At 42.1% G+C, this 21,927-nt stretch overlaps 1 protein-coding gene across 1 annotated transcript in view; it reads right to left on the reverse strand.

Moving 5' to 3' along the window:
* The window catches only part of CLSPN (claspin), a 31,700-nt gene extending 15,571 nt beyond the window's left edge, over window positions 1-16,129 (reverse strand). Inside the window, exons 1-9 of the mRNA XM_032877224.1 lie at window positions 15,991-16,129; window positions 12,776-12,884; window positions 11,806-12,254; window positions 11,025-11,195; window positions 9,829-9,906; window positions 9,433-9,505; window positions 8,426-8,534; window positions 7,679-8,253; window positions 2,810-3,001 (exon numbers count right to left, since the gene is read on the reverse strand). Coding sequence (XP_032733115.1) covers window positions 2,810-3,001; window positions 7,679-8,253; window positions 8,426-8,534; window positions 9,433-9,505; window positions 9,829-9,906; window positions 11,025-11,195; window positions 11,806-12,254; window positions 12,776-12,884; window positions 15,991-16,014 — 1,780 coding nt within the window. The 5' untranslated portion in view covers window positions 16,015-16,129. The remainder of the gene's footprint in view (window positions 1-2,809; window positions 3,002-7,678; window positions 8,254-8,425; window positions 8,535-9,432; window positions 9,506-9,828; window positions 9,907-11,024; window positions 11,196-11,805; window positions 12,255-12,775; window positions 12,885-15,990) is intronic.
* Between the last annotated feature and the right edge of the window lie 5,798 nt (window positions 16,130-21,927).

The following is a 21,927-nucleotide window of genomic DNA, read 5'->3' on the forward strand; positions in this document are numbered from 1 at the left end:
ATCACCTGAGGCAGTGAAGCACCCCTCCCCTCATTTCTAATTAAAGTGATACAAATCAAAATAATTTCTCAAAATAATTTGACATATTTGGCAAAAATTAGGTTTGATAATATCTCTTATTAACAAGAGGATACAGGAACTCTTACACACTGTGATTCTGTGTGTAAATTGGTACAACTATTTTTTTTTTAAAGATTTTATTTGTATTTATTTGACACACGGAGAGAGATCACAAGTAGACAGAGAGGCAGGCAGAGAGAGAGGGGGAAGCAGGCTCCCCGCTGAGCAGAGAGCCCGACTCGGGACTTGACCGCAGGACCCTGAGATCATGACCCAAGCCAAAGGCAGAGGCCTAACCCACTGAGCCACCCAGGCGCCCTAAAGATTTTATTTATTTATTTGAGCCAAAGAGAGAGAGAGCACTACCAGGAGGAGTAGCAGAGGGGAGGCAGAAACAGACTCCTGGCTAAGCAGAGAGTGAGACATGGGACTTGATCCCAGAACCCTGAGATCATGACCTGAGGCAAAGGCAGACGCTTAACAGACTAAGCCACCCAGGTGCCCAGGTGCCCTTAGTACAACTATTTTGAAGGACAATAGGATGATACATATCAAAATTTGACTCAATAATTCCACGGAGTAAGGAATTCTGCATCCAGATACACCAATATACAACTGATACTGGGGTGAAACACTGTATAAAATGCCAAGAACTAGAATAAACTAGATATTCATTAACAGGAGTATAGTTAAACAAATCATGTTATAGTTGCACAATGGAATATTATGCAGCTGTTAAAAAAAAGAAAAAACACTTTAAAAGCGGGTGCCTGGGTGCCTCAGTGGCCTCTGCCTTCAGCTCAGGTCATAATCCCAGGGTCCTGGGATAGAGCCCTGCATTGGGATCCCTGTTCACGGGAAGCCTGCTTCTCCCTCTCCCACTCTTGTTTTAACATTGTTAAAACAAAAAAACAGATAAGAAATCAGAATGCAGGGGCACCAGGGTGGCTCAGTCGTTAAGGGTCTGCCTTCGGCTCTGGTCATGATCCCAGCGTCCTGGGATCAAGCCCTGCATCGGGCTCTCTGCTCGGTAGGGAGGCTGCTTCCCCGCCTCTCTCTGCCTGCCTCCCTGCCTACTTGTGATCTCTGTCTGTCAAATAAATAAATAAATAAATAAATAAATCTTTAAAAAAAAAAAAAAAAACTTCAAAAGCAAGAAAATGTGTATCTGAGCTCTGAAGTTACGAGGTCTGGATTAGGCTGCTGGTTCTACTACTCATGGGCTGTGTAAACTTGAGCAAGTGGTTTAAATGCTTTGTATATCAGTTTCTTCATATATAAAATAAAGATATTGATGTTATTTACAGTAAAGTACCTAGAGCAGTGCCTGGCTGAGAGTAAGTATCCAAAGTCTGTCTGTCTCTTTCTCTCCCACACACACACAATGGTATACATATACATTATGAATTTTCTTCCTAGAACACACAAAAAACTGTGAACAGCTACCTTTAGGAAGAATAACTTTACATTTCATACATTTTCCTCAGTGTCTTAATTTTTTTCTTTGTGTCATATTAATTGTATTTTCAGAGTAGAAGTGGGGACTACAGACATTATTAAAACAAAAAAGCAGATAAGAAATCAGAATGCAGGGGCACCGGGGTGGTTCAGTCAGTCGTTAAGGGTCTGCCTTCGGCTCTGGTCATGATTCCAGTGTCCTGGGATCAAGCCCTGCATCGGGCTCCCTGTTCACAGGAAACCTGCTTCTCCCTTTCCCGCTCCCCCTGCTTGTGTTCCTGCTCTCCTTATCTCTCTCGCTACATCAAATAAATTTTAAAAATCTTAAAAAAGGGCGCCTGGGTGGCTCAGTGGGTTAAGCCGCTGCCTTCGGCTCAGGTCATGATCTCGGGGTCCTGGGATCGAGTCCCACATCGGGCTCTCTGCTCAGCAGGGAGCCTGCTTCCCTCTCTCTCTCTCTGCCTGCCTCTCCATCTACTTGTGATCTCTCTCTGTCAAATAAATAAATAAAATCTTAAAAAAAAAAAAAAAAAAAAAAATCTTAAAAAAATTTTAAAAAAATCCAAATGCACGGTCTGATCATCCTATTGTTTCTAAAAACATATACATACATACATGGAAAGAGAGATTTAAAAGATACACAATAGGGATGCTTGGGTGGCTCAGGCGGTTAAGGGATGGACTCTTGATTTCAGCTTAGTTCATGAACTCAGGGTTGTAAGATCAAGCCCTGGGCTCAGGAGGATGTCTGCTTGAGATTCTCTCTCCCAATCTCTCTCTCATTCTCTGTCCCTCCCCAAACTCATGCTCATGCTCTCTCTACAATAAACAAACAAAAAAGGATACAATATAGTTATAAGTGTCTCTGATAGAGAATCGTAGAAGCTTTGTCTTTATTCTTTGTGTTTTCTACATGAATATTTATAGTTTTTTTAAATTAATATATTAGTTTTTAAAGTTTTTTACTTATGTAATCCCTATACACCGTGGGGGACTCAAATTCACAACCCCAAGATCAAGAGTTGCATGTTCTTCTGACTGAGCCAGCCAGGCATTTCTATTTATTGTTTTTTACAAGACAAAGACAATTGGAAATAAAGTCATCCTACCCACCCCACACATCTAAGCAATGCTACATGTGAATCATGCCACAGGTACTGCTATCCAATCTCCAAAGTGTCCAAGGAAAGAGATTCTAGAACTTTTCACGACAGGGTCTTCAGTCGCCATAAATACCTGCCCGAGTACAAAGCATAAGGAATCAAATGAACAAAAACATGAACTCAGATACCTGGCTTTGTGTGGCTTGCTCCATCCAGCTTCTCAGCGGCCAAAGTCACAGGTACCACATCTGCCTTCAGCTCTTCCTTTCCATCAGTATCCATGCCTTTCACTATGATGTTTACATTCACCTTCTGACCAGCCCTGGGCTTGACCACTGGGTTAGCATGCTTCCAGAAACGCTGTTTCAAAGCTTCCAGTTCTAGATCCAAACACCAACAAGTATGTCAGTTTGCCATGCTTAAACTCTTTCCTTTAAGATTCCAGTTATGTTTAAGTTCAAAAAGTTGCCAGGGGGAAAAAAAATACCCAAAGACACCAAACACTCCTTTGCTACTAACACCTATGTCAAATTCATACCCATATAACTTAACCCAAACTAATAAAATGTTGCAATTGTTCTTCCCCAGTATACTTCACAAATCATTTTACGGTAGAAATTTATAACTGAAGTTTCTAGATGTAAACAATTCTTTCTTTTCCTCATTTTTAAGATTTAAATTCAGTTAATTAACATATATTAGTAGTTTCAGATAAATGTAGGCAATTCTTAAAAAAAAAGTATTGAACTGGTAGAAACTGCACCATAATTATCATTCAGTGGCTTAATTTTTCATAGATTCCAGCCTCTTTTTAAAAATTTACCTATTCTGAACATTTCACTATTAATTAGCAATCTTATTAAATACAGACAACATCAATTAAAAAAAAAGGGAGAAATGATAATCCATCCAGTTAGTGATGTAACTCAGCAGCGGGACTGGAAAAGTCTATTGGTGAAACTGTTGTACTAGTAAGATCAATATCATCAGGAAGGAAATCCTATTTACACGTGGCCTCTATACCACACACCCGACTAGTATACAAAGGGAAATATATAAGCTGGGAGCAGTTAGTTCAGTGGTCCAACGACAACAGGGTCTCTCCCCACTTCCCCATTGCTATAATAGCTCAGAATTTCTTTTTCCTTTCTCCCTCAGCTAGCTGTGACCTGGCATCATCACCTTCTGCCTCTGTTTAAGATCTCATACCACAGTGGGCTGTTTTAAGAGAGCTGACAGTTATAAAAAGATTCCTTTGGGTTTAAGGTATGTTAGATATTTTCACATGCCTTCTCTTCCATCTAAAATGTCCAGAACACTCCAAGTTTGATTCTTTTTCTAAAATTCACCTGAGGGCACCTGGGCGGCTCAGTCGTTAAGCCTCTGCCTTTGGCTCAGGTCATGACCCCAGGGTCCTGGGGTCCCACATTAAGCTCCCTGCTCAGCGGGAAGCCTGCTTCTCCCTCTCCCACTCCCCCTGCTTGTGTCCCCCTGCTTGTGTCCCTCGCTCACTGTGTCTCACTGTGTCAAATAAATAAATAGAATCTTTTAAAAAATTAAAAAATGAATGATAAACAAAAATCTAGGAAGAGAAGATATAAGTTTGCACCTGCTTTTCTAGCAGTTCAGTAAGGCTGGAAGCAATGGGGAAATGCAAGTGGAAAGATAACAGAGGTAAGCAGGGTGTTACTGGCACCACAGAACGTGGAGGAAGATATGTTTGGGACCCAAAATAATAGTGAGGCAGAGGAGTTGCCTTCATTCTTCTAGAGAAAGTCAGTCTCCTTAAAGCTCTTCAACTCCAACGTACCTGGCACCTACTTTCCTTGCCTTTTACTACATGACTCAACCATGTCCCCCCTCACCCTAGAAACCCTGCTCAGGCTCCTCTCCCTCAATCAGTCTCTGCCCAGCTCCATTCATGTCCTCCATGAAAAGTGTCTGCTCCAGCTCAGGTCTCCACCAGCAGCAGCTTGAATCTAAAACTGTTCTCATTCTCATATTTTAGTCCAGAAAGTAGAAGAATTAAGGGCAGAGATTATTCCCTACACTATTACGGGAAGCAGGAGTCCTACATTTCTGGCATCCCTAAGTTGAGATCTACCTGCCTTTTCTCATGGAAATCTTATTTTATGTGAGGTTAAGGAAACTAAGCTGTTCCTACTGCTTTTACTCTTAACCCTTTCCCCTGTCCATCCAGCTAGCCACCAGATTGAACTTCCCAAAATGACTATCTGATTGGGTCATTTCCTTTGCTAAACATCTGTCAGTGGTTCTCTTCTAATAAAAGGGAAAAGGCTCAGCTCCTCCCAGGGCCTAAAAACCCTGCATGACCTGGCCTCTCATTACCCATCCACAATGCCTTTGCAATCTTCACTCTGGTTCACCAGAATACCCTATTCTCTCTCTTGTCGCTGTTGGGCCATTTGCAGGTCTGTTCCCTCCACCAAGAATGCCCTCCCTCACCTCTCTGCTTTGGAACCTCCTATTTGGCTTTCAGGACTTAGCTCTGGTCCTGGTTCCTTTCAGAAGCCTCCCCGACTCCCCAACGAGGTACTCAAGGGAGCTACCCTTCCTCTAGTCCCACAGTATACCCAGCCCTTACCATCTAACATGAAATGGTCTGTGTGCCTGTCTGTCCCTCCTACTAGACTTGAACTTCCTTGAGAGCAGGGACTATGTCTTATATACACAGCAGCCGACACCATGCTAGATAAAAGTTTCTTGCACGGATAAATAAAAGTTGATCCTAAGTTCATACATATGGAACTGGCTGGCATGGAAACCCAACTTTCACGTCAAATACTATTTCTGAAGGAAAACATATTTTGAGTTAAAAATAAATGCCTACAACGTGCCAAGCACTGTGCTAGTTCCCTATATAAGCCAAGTGTAATGTTGGAAAAAATGACCCAACCTCTCCAAGTCTCTGTCTCTTCACCGCAAAATAATACCTGGGGCTGTAAGAATTAAGAACAATAATAGAGAATCTATCAATGTCTAATATAGCAGGCACTCAAAAAAAAAAAAAAAAAAAGGTTTCTTCCTTTTCCTGTCTCAGTCCAGAACGGTTTAGATTCCCTCACAGTGTCTAGTATTGTAACTATTTAAGAAATGTTTCCTCCCCCTCTCTTACTCCGGCGCTGTTCAGATTATTTCTGGTCCCACATCACGAAACTTTCCCTCCATGTTCAACAACTTATTTCCCTGCTTCTTTGCTAATGGAGCTATGCTGGGTTCTGTTATACAACTCTTTTCACTTCACCTCCTGCTCTGGTCAAACAGACTTATCCATCCTACCCATATGCTCTATGCAGAGCTCACTCTGTCCCTTCCAAGAAGGTCCTTCCCTCCACTTCCAAAAAACCCAACCATTTAGTCAACAAAGACTCACAGGGTATAATTTAGACACTAGATATCATGGATGACAGAGTACCTGCCAGCCAGAAGCAGTTATGGTTATGATGTAAGTAATTTCACTAATAATAGAAATAGGAGCCACTATTTGAGTGTTTCCTTATGCCATCTATTTCTGTGCCTTATTTCAACACATCTTCACTATAGCCTGGGAACTGGATATCCTTTTTTTTTTCCTTAAAGAAGATGGCTCGGAGAGGTCTTATAATAGCACACTCAAGGTTAAACAGTGAGTAGCATAGTCCAGATTCAAACCTTGGTCTTGCTACAAAGATTTATTTGCTGATTATCATGCCATACTGCCTCAGTACAGAGGAGGGAACACCCAATTCTACCTACTATTCAGGATATGGTAATATTACCTAATATAGTAATATATGAACTCTGAACTCTTGAAGGACCATTCATCGTTCACTCATCCAATATAAATGCCTATAATTTGTCATCCACTGTGGAAGCACTGGTAATAGAGTAAGGAACAAGCCAGAAGATCCCTATTCAAAGTATAAACGGAAAGGCAGTGAACAAGTAATTACATCCACCTACTCTTCAAGCCTTCTTTTAACCACCTTTTGGAAGAAACCAATCCTTCCTCTAAAGTGTCAGAGCACTTTATTCTAAGTGTTTCCTTCAGCAAAGACTACTTTTCCCTTTCCCTCATATAATTTTTTTCCCATCATCAGTGACACACATTCATTCTAGATGTCACTTTCCACCTTCTCTCTTGCATTACTGTTATTTGCATACTTATCTTCCCTACAAGAGTGTAAATAACTTAAATGTACAATAAATTTTAGATTGCTCTTGGTGTGCCCTACAGAACCTTGCGTGTCGTGGATAGTTTAATATTTGTTAAATGAGCGTAGAAAGAAAAGAAATTCAGTTTGCAGACAATTTACTGAACCAAATGTTTCTCTTAATGGTGAAAAAAATGAATAATGCTGGGGTGCCTGTGTGGCTCAGTCGGTTAAATGTCTGCCTTCTGCTCAGGTCAAGATCCCATAGTCCTGGGAACGAGCCCCACATTGGGCTCCCCGCTCAACGGGAAGCCGGCTTCTCCCTCTCCTACTCTCCCTATTTGTATTCTCTCTTTTGCTATGTGTGTGTGTCTCTCTCTGTCAAATAAATAAAAAAGATCTTGTAAAAAAATGAATAATGCTTTTTTGGATGTCATACCATAATACAACAGAGACGTACCTCTTTTGTATACTAACCTATCAACAGGCTTCCTTTTTTTTTTTTTTTTTAAGATTTTATTTATTTATGTGACAGAGAAAGAGCGAGAGCAGGAACACAAACAGGTGGAGTGGGAGAGGGAGAAGCAGGCTTCCCACCAAGCAGGAAACCCAATGTGAGGCTCGTTCCCAGGACTCTGGGATCTTGACCTGAGAGGAAGGCAGACGCTAAACGACTAAGCCACCCAGGCTCCCCAACAGGCTTCCATTTAAACAAGGTTGAGAACACTCTGATGCCCCGCCAAATTTATCCAAATAGATTTTTACCCATATCTGGTACATCTATAGAATACAATCACGTGTGGTTATGGGTTCCTCCCGTGTTCCCTATCCTCCATAGTAGCAAATAATAGAAAGTTGCCAAAATAAATTACTCTAGAGGCTCCCCCCATTTCAAAGGATTACCTCTGTTGGTCTCAGGTTCTTCAAGTATCACAAAGGAATCTTCATCAGCACCCAGTCGAGGTTTAACGGAAACATCTACCCCCAGTTGCTTAAGTCTATCCAGAGTGAACCTCCTCACTTTTTCAGGTGGCACAATTATTGATTTAGTTTGCTGCCCATGCTCCTCCACCTTCTCATCTGCCTCTCCTGTTTTCTTCAGGATTTCCTCTTCCACCAGAGCATGAGGTTCAGGTGCCACAAGCCCTCTGGCTTGACACTCCTCGTCCTCATTCCTGAGGAAGCTGGATTCCTCTCGTGCCACAGAGCTGTCCTCAGGTGAAGGTCTATTGTCACTCTGCTTCTGTTTCTCCTGAATTTCTTGCTCTTCACTTCCCATCAAATCCTTACTGCAAGACTCGTCTGATCCAGTAGTGATCTGGGGTTCCTTTGAAGCTGCAGGGAGGGCATGAATTTCCATTTCATATCCTACACCTGTTGTCTGCTCAGAATCTTTGCTATGGTGGTCATTACTCTTCTCACTTGTATTTGCAGTGTCTGTGGTTTCTTTGCGATGGCTTGACTGATACTTAGATGACCTAGAGAAGGGAAAATGAGCTGAAGTTGAAAATTATCCTATGTGGGAAACTCTCATAATAATATCAATTAAATTGGTTTTAGGAGTGAGTAATCTGGACTTTTTATACCAGATGTCTGTTATAAAACTGAATATTTACAAAAACTATAATCACAAGGAAAGAGAGTTCTTACTTCAGTAGTGCCATGGCATTTCCCTGGCAAGTGGGTCGGGGTTTACGTTTGAAGAAATCATGAATGGTTTTATTCTCAGGCATATGATATGGAAGATTAAGTGCAGACTCTATAAAATGGAACAAAACAAGCAAATACATATACTGTATATTTGGAATGTCACTTCATATTCAGTTAACTAAACAGTACAGCAAAAGTCATCACGAGAAACAGAAAACAATCCTGGATTTAATAAAGACGTGATCTAAGTACAAAAGAACTTCCTGAAGACCAGTGGCTTTTAAACCTAGTTGTGAAATCAAACTGATCCAGGAAATTGTTTGTTTGTTTTTAAATGTTTATTTATTTGACACAGAGAAAGAGGGAGAGAGCAAGCACAAGCAGGGGGAGCAGCTGGCAAGGGAGAAGCAGGCTCCCCACTTAGCAGAGAGCCCAAAGTGGGGCTTGATCCCAGGACCCTGGAATCATGACCTGAGCCCACGGCAGACACTCAATGACTGAGCCACCCAGGCTCCCCTAAAAATAAAGTCTTAAAAATCTTGGGGGGCACCTGGGTGGCTCAGTGGGTTAGGCCCCTGCCTTCGGCTCAGGTCATGATCCCAGGGTCCTGAGATCGAGCCCCGCATCTGGCTCTCTGCTCAGTGGGGAGCCTGCTTCCTCCTCTCTCTCTGCCTGCCTCTCTGCTTACTTGTGATCTCTGTCAAATAAATAAAATCTTAAAAAAAAAAAAAAAATCTCGGGCACTCGGGTGGCTCAGTTGGTTAAATGTCTACCTTTGGCTCAGGCTGTGATCTCAAGGTCCTGGATCGAGCCCCACATCAGGCTTCCTATCCAGGGGGGAGTCTGCTTCTCCCTCTGGCCCTCCCCCCAACTCATGCACGTGTGCACTCTCTCTCTCAAATACATAAGTAAAATCTTAAAAAAAAAAAAAAATCCCTAACAGCCAAGTTGAACTTACAAAGAAATATTGTGATTTGCCTCAAAGTTACTGCACTGGTTTACATTACCTCGAATAAGGCGCTGAGTTTCACTATGCAGTTTTTTTAACGCTTCCTTACTTAATCTGGCTGCCTTTCTTTCCTTAGAGAAAACAAAAAGTGAGACTACATTAATGCTCTTATCCAGAAAGATATTCATGCTTCAAGAGTTTGCCCTCTCCAAGAAAAGCGGATGGAGAGAGAAAAGTAAGCAGTAAGTTCAGCACAATATAAACTCAAGATTGCTTATTTTGCCTATCACAGAATTAATTCAACACAATCCATATTTGTATCCCTACTGTATACAAAACAGTATCTTGGGTACCAGGAAAATATGACAGACATGATAAAATATTTATCCCTCAGAAATTCACAATCTCCTGGGGAAAGAAATCAACATGACAATTATACAGAGCTCTATCTCACCTTCCTTATGGTACCTTTTGACAACTTGGTTTCTTCTCCAAACGGATAGACTCCACTCTCCAAAGACAGTTCCTTTTTCTAAAAGAAAATATTACAAGTTGAAAAATATGGAGAAAAATTAAAATGAAGGGGCGCCTGGGTGGTTTAGTCGGTTAAGTGACCAACTCATGATTTCAGCTCGTCATGATCTCATGGGTCATGGGATCCAGCTCTACATGGCACTCTGCACTGAGCAGGTAGTCTGCTTGGGATTCTCTCTCTCTGCCCTCCCCCCAATACAGTTCGCTCTCTCTCACTCTCTCTCTCTAAAGGAAATAGATAAAACTTAAAAAAAATTATTTGAAAAAATTAAACTAAAATAAGAGGATATTGGCTACTCAAAGGATTGGTTTTGTATCCCAACATCACATTATGCTATGTTAATAATGAGACAATAATTATCAAATAAAAGTTTTAAACATACAGCATCCCTATAAAGCCTAGAAAAAAATTTACTGTCTTGAATGGAGGTTGGGCTGTTGTTTCTTACATTTCTTTATTATATCTTTCCCTAAGGAGGGACACTGACTCCCAGGGAGCTAAAGATAATCTTAGCAAGAACAACTGTGCTTCCAAACACTCAGGACAATAATATTTGACTGTTGCTTCTCTTTGATACCTTTCCAGAAACACTTGAGGTTCATTTCATAGAAGCCATAGGATTATAAAATTTATATCTCTACAATATAAAGAATCTCATTTTCCCCTTAACATTCCCCTATGAGGGCAGTCAAAATACTAGCTTCCTGGGGTGCCTGGGTGGCTCAATTGGTTATGCATCTGGCTTTGGCTCAGGTCATGATCTCAGGGTCCTAGGATCAAGTCCCACATCAGGCTCTCTGTTCAGCAGAGAGCCTGCTTCTCCCACTACCCCTTCCTTGCTCATGCTCTCTCTCTCTCTCTCTCAGTCACTGTTTCTCTTTCTCTTTCAAATAAATAAATAAAATCTTAAGAAAAAAAAAATACTAGCTTCCACACAAGTTAGCATGTCTATCACCTGTACTGTCTGATTCCAAAATTAACAGCCAAAAAACCTACATCAATTGCAACATGTTTTTCTTCAGTTAAAAAAAAAAAAAAGTTCCAACAGTAAATCAGAAGATAAAGCAAAGGTTAGAAGCAGTGGGTTAGCTCTTCTGCAATCATCTTTTACTTGCCTTGTATTTTTTTACTTTGTTTTTCACAGCTGCCCTTATTGATTCTAATGACTCTTCATCTTCCAATGCAGAGTCATTTTCCTCTTCTTCCTCCTCTAGCCCAGTTTCAAAAAGGTCTTTATCCACAAGAAGACAGCCACTGTCATTAAATGGCTGTTTCACATCATCTTCCTGGATGATACATAAAGAAAAAGCAAAATCCAATCACCCGAACTCCAATATTTCACAACATCATAAGGTAATTTGGATCAAGGCATAAAAAGCCCATATTCCATCAGTAGACAAATATATGGCATTCTAGAACATTCTCTCTGGTTCTTACCCACAGTTTTCCTTTGAGGTTCATGCTGTGATTTTAGTGTCCTAAACTAACTTAGTAAACAGTATATATATTTTTTGAAGAGTCAATTAAATACTTTTTAAGCAACTACTTTATAAAACTTGATGGTTTCTCTAGTTACCAAATAAGACTTGACTTATGGATGCCTAAAAAACTCTCCTCTGAAAGTTAATTTTCATCAGAACAGAGGCAGCAATTTAATCCATGTGCTCACAAAGAAAATCAGAAATCTATTTACTTGGAAGTGTCCATTTATCCAAAATGGAGAATGAGACCAACAAGTTTTAAATTACTTTTCTCATTACTCACAATGCAAAACAATCAACTCGAAGCTATATTCTGAGTGCAGAAACCTCAAGAACTGAAAGCAACTCTTTCTAAGATGTTAAATTCATCTGTCCTAGAAAGAACAAATGTATTCTTTTTTTTTTTTAAATATACCTCATTTTTTGTTTCCTTCTTTTTTAGCCGCCTGATTTTTTCCATCTTTTTTTCCTCCTTCTCAAGTCTTCTCCTTGATTTTACTTTTGCTTTTCCTTCAGTTCCTTCTTTATCATGTTTGAGTTTTTTGGAAATCTTTCTGTCAACTGGGGAGTCCACAGAGTTTTCAGATTGGAGACTCTGCTCTAAGCAAGGCATCACCTGGGTTTCAAGGTTTTCCTGATACAAAGACTCCTCGATGTCACTTTCAGCACTGTCTGCCAGAGTTTTGTAAACCCTTCTGACTTTTCCACTTTTTCCGGCATATAAATTCTCTTTATTTTCCTCCTCAACACTGTCATAGGGAGTTTTCTCTGGAGAGGCATTTGTGTTCTCTCTCTCAGAATCACTGTCTTGTAGCACCTTCCTGCTTTTCAATTTCTTACTCACGAATATCTCTTCATCTGAATCTGGAGGAAACATAATTTTTTTTAGAGGTCTACTGTCATTTGGCCCGCCTCCTAGTCCCATTGCCTCTCAAAAACATCCAATTATCCATGTGCTATGTCACCTTGTGAAATTATGTAACTACCACTAAGAACTGACTGTAGCAAAGTAAATCTAAAAATAGGTTTTGAAAAACATTTTCCCTGGAAAAATGTCTCTTACTAAGAAAAATAATTATATATATTTACAAAGTGTAAAGTTGTTCTAATTCTTCTGGCAGGTGTTAAAAATCCTTTTATTAAAGGATGAATGCATTCAACAAGGCAATGTGGTAGCTTCTAAACATTTTATACATTCAATAACATTACAGAAATGCTTAATATCAAAAGGGTACAAGTACTACTATTTTGTTTTTATAATAAATAAGATAATAAGGTTAGGCAGTAATAATTTAACAAACCAAAAGAATAATGAAATTAATCCAACCCACTTACAATCCAGGAGCCCACACTCTATTCCTAAAAACAAAATCACTGTTACAAACCTCTGTCACTCGAGGGTACAATTGTTTCGCAGCTGCCTTGTCCACTGTCTGAAGGACTATTGGCTTCTTCCTGTGAAATGAGCTTTGAATCACTAATTTCTAGGTGAACCTAGAAAATGAGAACATACTTTGCATTAGCCAGTTGGGGACAAAAATCTCTAAGTACATAATGATACATAAATCATCATAGGATTGTAAGGCTGAAGTAAGGAAAGCACCAATACAATGGTTCAATGAAGGATGACATTAAGAATTACTGGACAGGGGCGCCTGGGTGGCTCAGTGGGTTAAAGCCTCTGCCTTCAGCTCAGGTCACGATCCCAGGGTCCTGGGATCGAGCCCCCTATCGGGCTCTCTGCTCAGCGGGGAGCCTGCTTCCACCTCTCTCTCTCTGCCTGCCTCTCTGCCTACTTGTGATCTCTGTCAAATAAATAAATAAAATCTTTAAAAAAAAAAAAAAAGAATTACTGGACAAGGGGCACCTGGCTGGCTTGGTTCAGTGCAGCATGTAATTCTTTTTTTTTTTTTTTTAAGATTTTTATTTATTTATTTGACAGACAGAGATCACAAGTAGGCAGAGAGTCAGGAAGAGAGAGAGAGTAGGAAGCAGGCTCCCTGCTGAGCAGAGAGCCCAATGTGGGGCTCGATCCCAGGACCGTGGGATCGTGACCTGAGCCGAAGGCAGAGGCTTTAACCCACTGAGCCACCCAGGCACCCCTGAGCATATAACTCTTGATCCCAGGTTGTGGGTTCAAGCCCCACGATGGGTGTAGAGATTACTTAAAAATAAAATCTTAAAATAAAAAATCACTGGACAAAAAACTAAAAATTCATTGTTCACCTTTGAAGAATGCTATAGAACCAATGGCTTTATTTTGCGTAATGGTACGTAAATAAAAAGAATCAAGCATTTACACATTTTCTGTCTGAACTGCTGCTAAGTGTATTCAAACGACATGTTAAATAACACCACAGAGATGCAATCCAGATGTGAAAAACCCTATAGAAAAAACTATGTGCTTCCTTAACAGTAAACGGCAAGAAAAAAAGAGAAGGGAGAGGGACCTATATAGAGTCAAGATATATCTGCGCGCGCGCACACACACACACATATCAACAGTTGTAATATGCAGACTTTGGATCCTGATTCCAATAAACTGGAAGTATACATATGAGCCAATGAAATATGAACACTAGATATTTAGTATTAAGCAACAATTCTAAATTTTTTAGGTGTGGTAATATTTGTGGTTATCTGTTTTGGAAAGCTCTTATCTTAGAGATGCATTATGAAATATTTGTAAATGAAATGACGTCTGGGATTTGCTTCCAAATTAAGACTATGTAGATTTCATATATTTCTGAATCAAAAACATCTTTGTCTTCACAGTAGGAGTTAGAGATTTTTTACAAATTAAGACTATGTAGATTTCATATATTTCTGATTCAAAAACACCTTTGTCTTCACAGTACGAGTTAGAGATTTTTTACAAATTAAGATGGGATTTGCTTCCAAATAATCCAGTGAGGGGGGAAAGTGGGTGGGACTATAAATGAAATAAGATTGACATGATTTGATAACTGTTGAAGTTAGGTGATAGGTTCCTTATACCAGCCTTTCTATGTTTGTATATCTTTGAAATTTTCCAAATAAAACCATTTTAAAAGTCACAAGTAAGGGGAACCTGGATGGATCAGTGGGTTAAGCCTCTGCCTTCGGCTCAGGTCATGACCTCGGGGTCCTGGGATAGAGCCCCACATCAGGCTCTCTGCTCAACAGGGAGCCTGCTTCCCCCTCTTTCTCTGCCCACCTCTCTACCTACTTGTGTTCTCTCTCTGTCAAATAAATAAATAAAATCTTAAAATAAAGAGAGAAAAAAAGAAATGTTTCAAAAAAGTCACAAGTAAAAAATATAAGTAGGACTGCTGTGTTAGGTGACTTGACCAGTTAGTGACCAGGCTGATCCTAGAGGCCAGATCTCCTACATCCTTGGTGTTCTTAGGACTCTGAATTGACATAATAGGAGGGTAAATATTAACATCTGTAAAGTAGTAGGGCACTACCCATCTTATTGGTTTCTCAAACAATTATTAAATTGATTTAAATGTTTGGTACAATTATTTAAATAATAACCAAAGGTAACAGGTACTGAGAAATCACTGAGGATCATCATGCATGTGCTGATGTTTCTCTGAACAATCCAAAGCAGTTAAGATTTTTTGTGGATGCCGAAACTGAGTTTAGGTAACCACATAACTCAGTACACGGTGTTGCTCTGAATCACTTTATTCTAGGCAATCTGTACCAGTATCAGCAACAGTCAGGACCAGGAACAGGGTGAAAACAGAGTCAAGTCTCAAAAACCTCAGTAATCAAGATAGTATCTTAGTGCAGTATTTAAAAAAGACCAAATTGATAAACTATGGTTCATGAGGTCGGCCAACTACTTCTATAAATAAAGTTTTATTGGAAACAAGGCCAGGATTAGGGGAAGGTGAGGTGGAGTAGTGCAACTGCAGGGTTTTGCTTTATTTTAAAAAATACTGCATTAAAATACTATCTCAATTACGGAGTTTTGGGGAGCCCTCTGAAATTCTGCTCCCAAGGCTAGTGTCTTACCCTAGTCCCGCGCCAGGAAAGAACACGGGTCTGAAAACAGATGCTTCCATGCTCAAGCCCGCCAGCGATCAACCAGCCACCAGCCGGGAAGCCCCGAGACTGCTGCTTCTCTCGGGGTCCCGTACAATGACCTCAAACCCCCCTTGCAAACTCAATTCCGAGTTCCCAGAGACTCCCGCCGTCCACTTCCGGGGAACCCCGCCCCGCAACCCAGCAGCCCAGGTCAGCCTCCGCCGGCTTCTGTTTGGGGGAGCTGAACAAGGAAGAGCCCCGGCGGCAGGAAACGCGCCAAAGGGGAGGCCGGACGGGCGGGGCCAGCTGATAAACCGCTCCCGAAAGGGACACAAGCGACGCCGCCGAACGCACGGAGGGGCGGGAAGCCCAACGCGGGACTGGACGGCAGGGTCTCTAGCCCACTGGGCTGCGGAGGTATCCCGCCAGACCCCACAGCGCGCGGCGCCTCCACAAGAGCACGCCGGGAGCTGTAGTCCTTCCAGCGTCCGCGACCCGCTCCGCCCGGCTCTACCCCTACCCGACACCGCTCCTCGGTGCCAGGCCTCTGGAGCCGCGGACGGGGGTCAGTGCAAGAACTCACCTCAGAAACTACTTCGCCGGTCATGACTCCGGCTTCCCCGGCGCTTTGCTGTAACGGAGCAGGTCTCCAGTTTCTTAGCCGGGGTGCCGCTGCTCCCGCCGTCTCCAGTCAGGCGACACTGTTCGAGCTTTCGCGCCCAGCCTGAGTGGAGGCCCCGCCCTAGCGATTCGCACCAATCCCGAGGAGTCTTTCTACATGAGGCCACGCCCTCCACACTGTCCTACCAATCACAAAGCGCCTTCGGCCAGTCCCGCCCGTATAATCTGGGTTGGGTTGGCGGGTCCGGGCTCCTCCAGTCAATAGAACCGAAGGGAGCATGGGGGTATCGCGTCTGCGGGCCGAAGGGGCCCTCTGGCCTCGTAAGGCAATACCAAGCGAATGGTGGCCTTTGACCTTTGGCCCTTGCCGCAGCGCATTTTGAGGAGTAAGCCTTCCAACCGGGAAGTGAACTGGGAGAAGATCCCAGGGCAACAGAAGGTACCTGTGGGGATTTTCTCCAAGACCTCCCTTCATCCCTAGAGCAGCTAGATCCTACCTGCTCCTTCTTGTACATTGCATTCACGCCACCCGACATCGACAAAGAAAAGTTTTGTGGGCTGCTCAGATACCAAAGAATATCCTTGGATAGACTTTACAATTTTATTTAAAGTTAATTTGAGGGCGCCTGGGTGGCTCAGTGGGTTAAGCATCTGCCCTGGCTCAGGTCATGATCCCAGGGTCCTCTGGAGCCCTGCATGGGGCTCCCTGCTTGGCAGGGAGTCCACTTATCCCTCTTTCCCTCCCCCTTGCTTGTGCTCTCTCTCTTTCTCTCAAATAAATAAATCTTTTAAAAAATAAATAAAGTTAACTTGAGGACGCGGAAAACACCTACCTATCCATTCCTAGACTCTTTAGACAAAGCAAGAAAAAAGAATAAAAGTTCTGGAGTCAGACTAAGCCCAGACAATTCTAATCCCTTGTCATTATGCTGGTCACATCTTTTTCCCCGCGGGTCCATTCTCTGTCATTCCTTATCCTGCTCTGTCCAGGCAAGGTTGACTTCTCCCCACTGGGTTACCCAAGCTCCCTTGATCTCAGGCTTCTGGTTGAGTCAAACTCCTGGAAGATACTTTACAATGTTACTGTTAAGGAGGAGATCAAAGAGCACGAAGAAAGAAAGGCCACTGTAGTTACCGTCCCGCTTCACTCTCATGATCCTATCCACTGGTAGGTAACCAGCTCATTCTAGTTTTCCCAGGACTTTCCCAGTTTTAGCACTGAAAATCTCACCTCCTGAGATTCTCATTCCCAGGGAAACCAGGATAGTTAGTTACTATATCCACTGGCCTCCTCTTCAAAGTTTCTAGCTTTAGCTGGGTTCAGATAAAAATTCTCTTTCCTTGTCTTTCTTTCTTTACCTCCTCACCACTTCTCAAACCACTTTTGCCCCCTCCCCCAGATCCCATTATCCATCCTCTTCTCTCCCATCCATATAGCCACATTTCTACCCACTTCACTATTTCTACTTGATGATTTCCAAATATACAGCTATAGTACTCCTCCTTCATATTTGGAGGGCCAACATTTATCAGGGGCTTACCCTGTGACAAAAACACTTGCAAGAATTTTCCAAACATCTTTTTTAGCCCTCAGAGTAAATTTGTAAGGTAAGTAATATATTATCTCCATTTTAACAGGAGACTAAACCTTTAAATTCTAGTAACTGGTGGAGCCAATATTCATACCCTGCTCAGTCTGACTCCAGAGCTCATACTCCTCAGAGAGACCTTTCCTGAGCCCCTTCTCCATTCTCCTTCCATCCCCTGTTCTATTTTCCCCAACAACACATCTGCTTGAAATTTTACTTTTATCTATTTGTATATTGCTGCTCCAAGAGGACAAGCACTTTGTTTCCTTTAACACCATATCCTCACTAACTAGTTCTACAACTTGAACAGCCATTAGAATGTCCTGAAGAGCTGGTAAAAAAGGTTGTTGAACCCCACTCCCGGAGTTTCTGAGACAGTATGTCTGATGTGAGCCCCAAGAATTTTCTTTTTTTTTTTTTAAGATTTTTAAAATTTTATTTATTTAAGAGAGAGCAAGACAGCACAGTGAGGGGGAAGGGGCAGAGGGAGAAGCAGGCTCCCCGCTGAGCAGGGAGGCCAAGACAGGGCTGGATCCCAGGACCCTGGAATCACGAATCCCAGGACCCCAGGATCATGACACAAGCCCAAGGCAGACACTTACTGGGCTAAGCCACCTAGGCACTCCGAGGCCCAAAGATTTTCATTTCCAACAAGTTCCCAGATGATGCTAATGCTGCTGGTATGGAGACCACACTTTGAGAACCAAGGACTTAAAACATACCTGGCTCATGGTAGGGAAATCAATATTTGTTGAACTAATTCCATCACTTGAAACTATACTATTCATGAACTCCTTGGAAATGAATAAATGAGATAATACTCTTGATATTAGCATTTTCAGAAGTAATTAGCATTTTCCTCTCTGAAGAACATCTATTTAGTCACCAGAAAAACAAAGAAAGAGAGCTCTGATTTGGAAAATGAGCGGAATGGGTGAGTTAGGAAAGGGAAACCTTTTACTCTATACATTTACTTGTGCTAATCTAAAGCAAGTCTGTATTTGGAATTAGCAATCTATATTCTCAATCTTGGTGGTTGGCACCATAATCCATCACTCACCAATTTAGAAACCTGGGAGTCACCTGACTCCTTTCTGTCTCTTGACTCTCAAGGTTAATCATCCAACAAGCTCTGTTTAGGAAGTTGATGATGATGAGAGAAAACTCTGCAGCGTTCATTTTGCAGAGATTAGCCTGAACCTGTTCAGTAAAGGGCTTTGTAAACTTAGATGAGTCATTTAGCTTCTCAGAGTCTTGTTTTCATTATTTATAAGTAGAAAACACTGGATCCAATCCAGTCAAATCAGATGGAGTCTCCAGTGGGTTTCATTGGCAGATCACCTGGACGTGAAGATATTTCTACAGGAAATATTTCTACAGGAAATATTTTCAGTACTGAGCATGCCTAATCTGGTCATAGAAATTAGGAATTGTTTTTACTTCTAGGATCTAAACTTATGTCACACAAAATCAATATTAAAAAGGAATCCTTAGGGGCGCCTGAGTGGCTCAGTGGGTTAAAGCCTCTGCCTTTGTCTCAGGTCATGATCCCAGGGTCCTGGAATCGATCCCCACATCGGGCTCTCTGCTCCGCGGGTAACCTGCTTCCTCCTCTCTCTGTCTGCCTCTCTGCCTACTTGTGATCTCTGCCTGTCAAATAAATAAATAAATAAATCTCAAAAAAAAAAAAAAAAGGAATCCTTAGATTACATGTCTATGAAAAAATAAGCTGCAGGATTTAACATTGTCAGCCCATTCTAAAGTTATATTTACATTTGCTCACTGGAAGACAAAAGCAGATTCCAAAGGCTTATGGAAGTTTGGAGGGAGAAAGCTGGGATTAAATTCCATATTTTATTTCACCTTTTCTGCAAATTGAGGAAGCCTCCATGTTTAAGTTTTAGCACTACTATTCTTCTGGTGGTGTGAGGAATGGCTTGCATTTCTCAAGTCCTCGGCCATTGATTCTTTATCCCTGGAGAAGCACTGCCACCAAGTGGCAGACCTTGATCATATCATTCCATCTATTGCCTGTACCCACTCTAGTCTTAAAAAAAAAAAAAAAAAAAATTAAATAATTCAGAATTGCTTAAATTTTCCTTTGGTGCAGTGAAATAATTGCATCTCCAAAAATCTGCTTTCAAAAATCATTTCAGGGGCGCCTGGGTGGCTCAGTGGGTTAAAGCCTCTGCTTTCCGCTCAGGTCATGTTCCATGGGATGGAGCCCCACATCAGGCTCTCTGCTCAGCAGGGAGCCTGCTTCCTCCTTTCTCTACCTGCCTCTCTGCCTACTTGTGATCTCTGTCTGTCAAATAAATAAATAAAATCTTTAAAAAAAATCATTTCATGCGGTAATTCCATATAGTTTAAGCTTCTCCTGGCAAGTGCCCCACTGTAAGTCCAGGGCTATTTTTTCTGCTTCACTTAAGTAACCCCTGACCTTTAAAAATGTCACAGGACCTGACACATAAGGAGTGCTTACTACATAATTGAATGAATGGTGAAAATACCATGGCCTAAAAAACAAAACCGAAAACTCTCAGGGCCTCTTCCCAAGGCATGACAGCATACAGGCCATCTGCTATTTTGTATTCAGAAGCTCCTTTACTGCAACTTTCTTTTCTTTTTTTTTTTTTTTTTAAGATTTTATTTATTTGACAGGAAGAGACACAGCCAAAGAGGGAACACAAGCAGAGGGAATGGGAAAAGGAGAAGGAGGCCTCCTGACAAGCAGGGAGCCCAATGTGGGGCTTGATCCCAGGACCCTCCTGGGATCATGACCTGAGCCAAAGGCAGACACACAACTACTGAGCCTCCTAGGCACCCCTTTACTGCAACTTTTGGCAAGCTTAAGTATCTATCCAATATTCATCCGCTCACTTAACAGAGCATCTATGTCAAGCCTATTCTAAACACGGAGACTATAAAGATAAATAAAATACAGTCTTGTTCTCAGAGAACTTCCCATTGTTGGTTGGAGACAGGCACACAAATACACACATGTGATAGTAGAAGTGTGTACGGATAGCTGTGGGGGCCTGAGAAAGGCAAGTGACTTTGCCTGGGGTAAGCCAGGGGTAGATGACTCCTGAACTGAGTTTCAAAGAAGGATTGGAGCTCTCTTGGCTGGCACAGGGAGGAGAAGGCATTTAGGTATCTGCAGGGGCTTGATAAAGCCTGTTGTGCTTGGGGAGCTAGAAGTAGATCAGTATGACTAGAGCCCAGGGTATGCATTTGGGCAGGGAAAGGGCAATGGCCAGAACAAAGGTTGGAAGTTAAACAGGGAACAAAAAGAGTCTGGCATGCTATGCTTAGTCTAGTTTTTAGACAAAATGAACTGGGCATCTAGGGGTGCGCGTGGGGGTTGTAAAGAAGGAGAGCAATGTTGTTTGATAATATGTTTGAGAAAGATTATTCTGGCAGGGTATGAAGGCTGGATTGGAAGGGGATTAGACTGGAGGCAGGAAGACCAGTTGTCTAGGTGGGAGATTAGAGGGAACTGAACTAGGTCAATGATAGCAGCAATGGAGAGAAGGAGATGGATTGGGAACAAAGAGGCACATAGGAGGAGGGCTTGTTGGATGATTAACCTTGAGGGGCGAGGGACAGTAGAATCGGTGTGACTTGTGACTCTCAGGTTTTCAGATTGGTGGGTGACCAATTCTGGTGCCATGTACCAAAATTGAGAATATACATAATTAATTCTAAGTACAGGCTCACTTAAGCTTAGCCCAAAAGCTTGGTTAATATGCAGAACAAAAGGAGCGCCTGGGTGGATCAGTCAGTTAAGCATCTGCCTTCAGCTCAAGTCACACCTGGGATCTGCCCCCCCCCCACCCCGCATTAGGCTCCCTGCTCAGCAGGAAGCCTGCTTCTCCCTCTCCCACTCCCCCTGCTTGTGTTTCCTCTCTCGCTGTGTCTCTATCAAGTAAATAAATAAAATCTTTTTAAAAAATTGTAGGGGCACCTGGGTGGCTCAGTGGATTAAAGCCTCTGCCTTCGGCTCAGGTCATGATCCCAGGGTCCTGGGATCAAGCCCCGTATTGGGCTCTCTGCTCAGCGGGGAGCCTGCTTCCTCCTCTCTCTCTGCCTGCCTCTCTGCCTACTTGTGATCTCTGTCAAATAAATAAATAAAATCTTTATAAATAAATAAATAAATTTAAAAAATTGTAGAACAAAAGGTTTCCCTTTCCAAACTCCCCCTGTCCACACCTTGTCCACATTGCAGCTCTCTCTCTTAGCTTTCCTGGTGACTGAAGAGGCACTGCCCATGCACAGACTCCTCTGTCCATTCCAATTTCCAAACTGCT

This window comes from Lontra canadensis, unplaced genomic scaffold (genome assembly GCF_010015895.1).
Source record: "Lontra canadensis isolate GAN:19392208 unplaced genomic scaffold, GSC_riverotter_1.0 scaffold60, whole genome shotgun sequence".
Lineage (NCBI taxonomy): Eukaryota > Metazoa > Chordata > Mammalia > Carnivora > Mustelidae > Lontra > Lontra canadensis.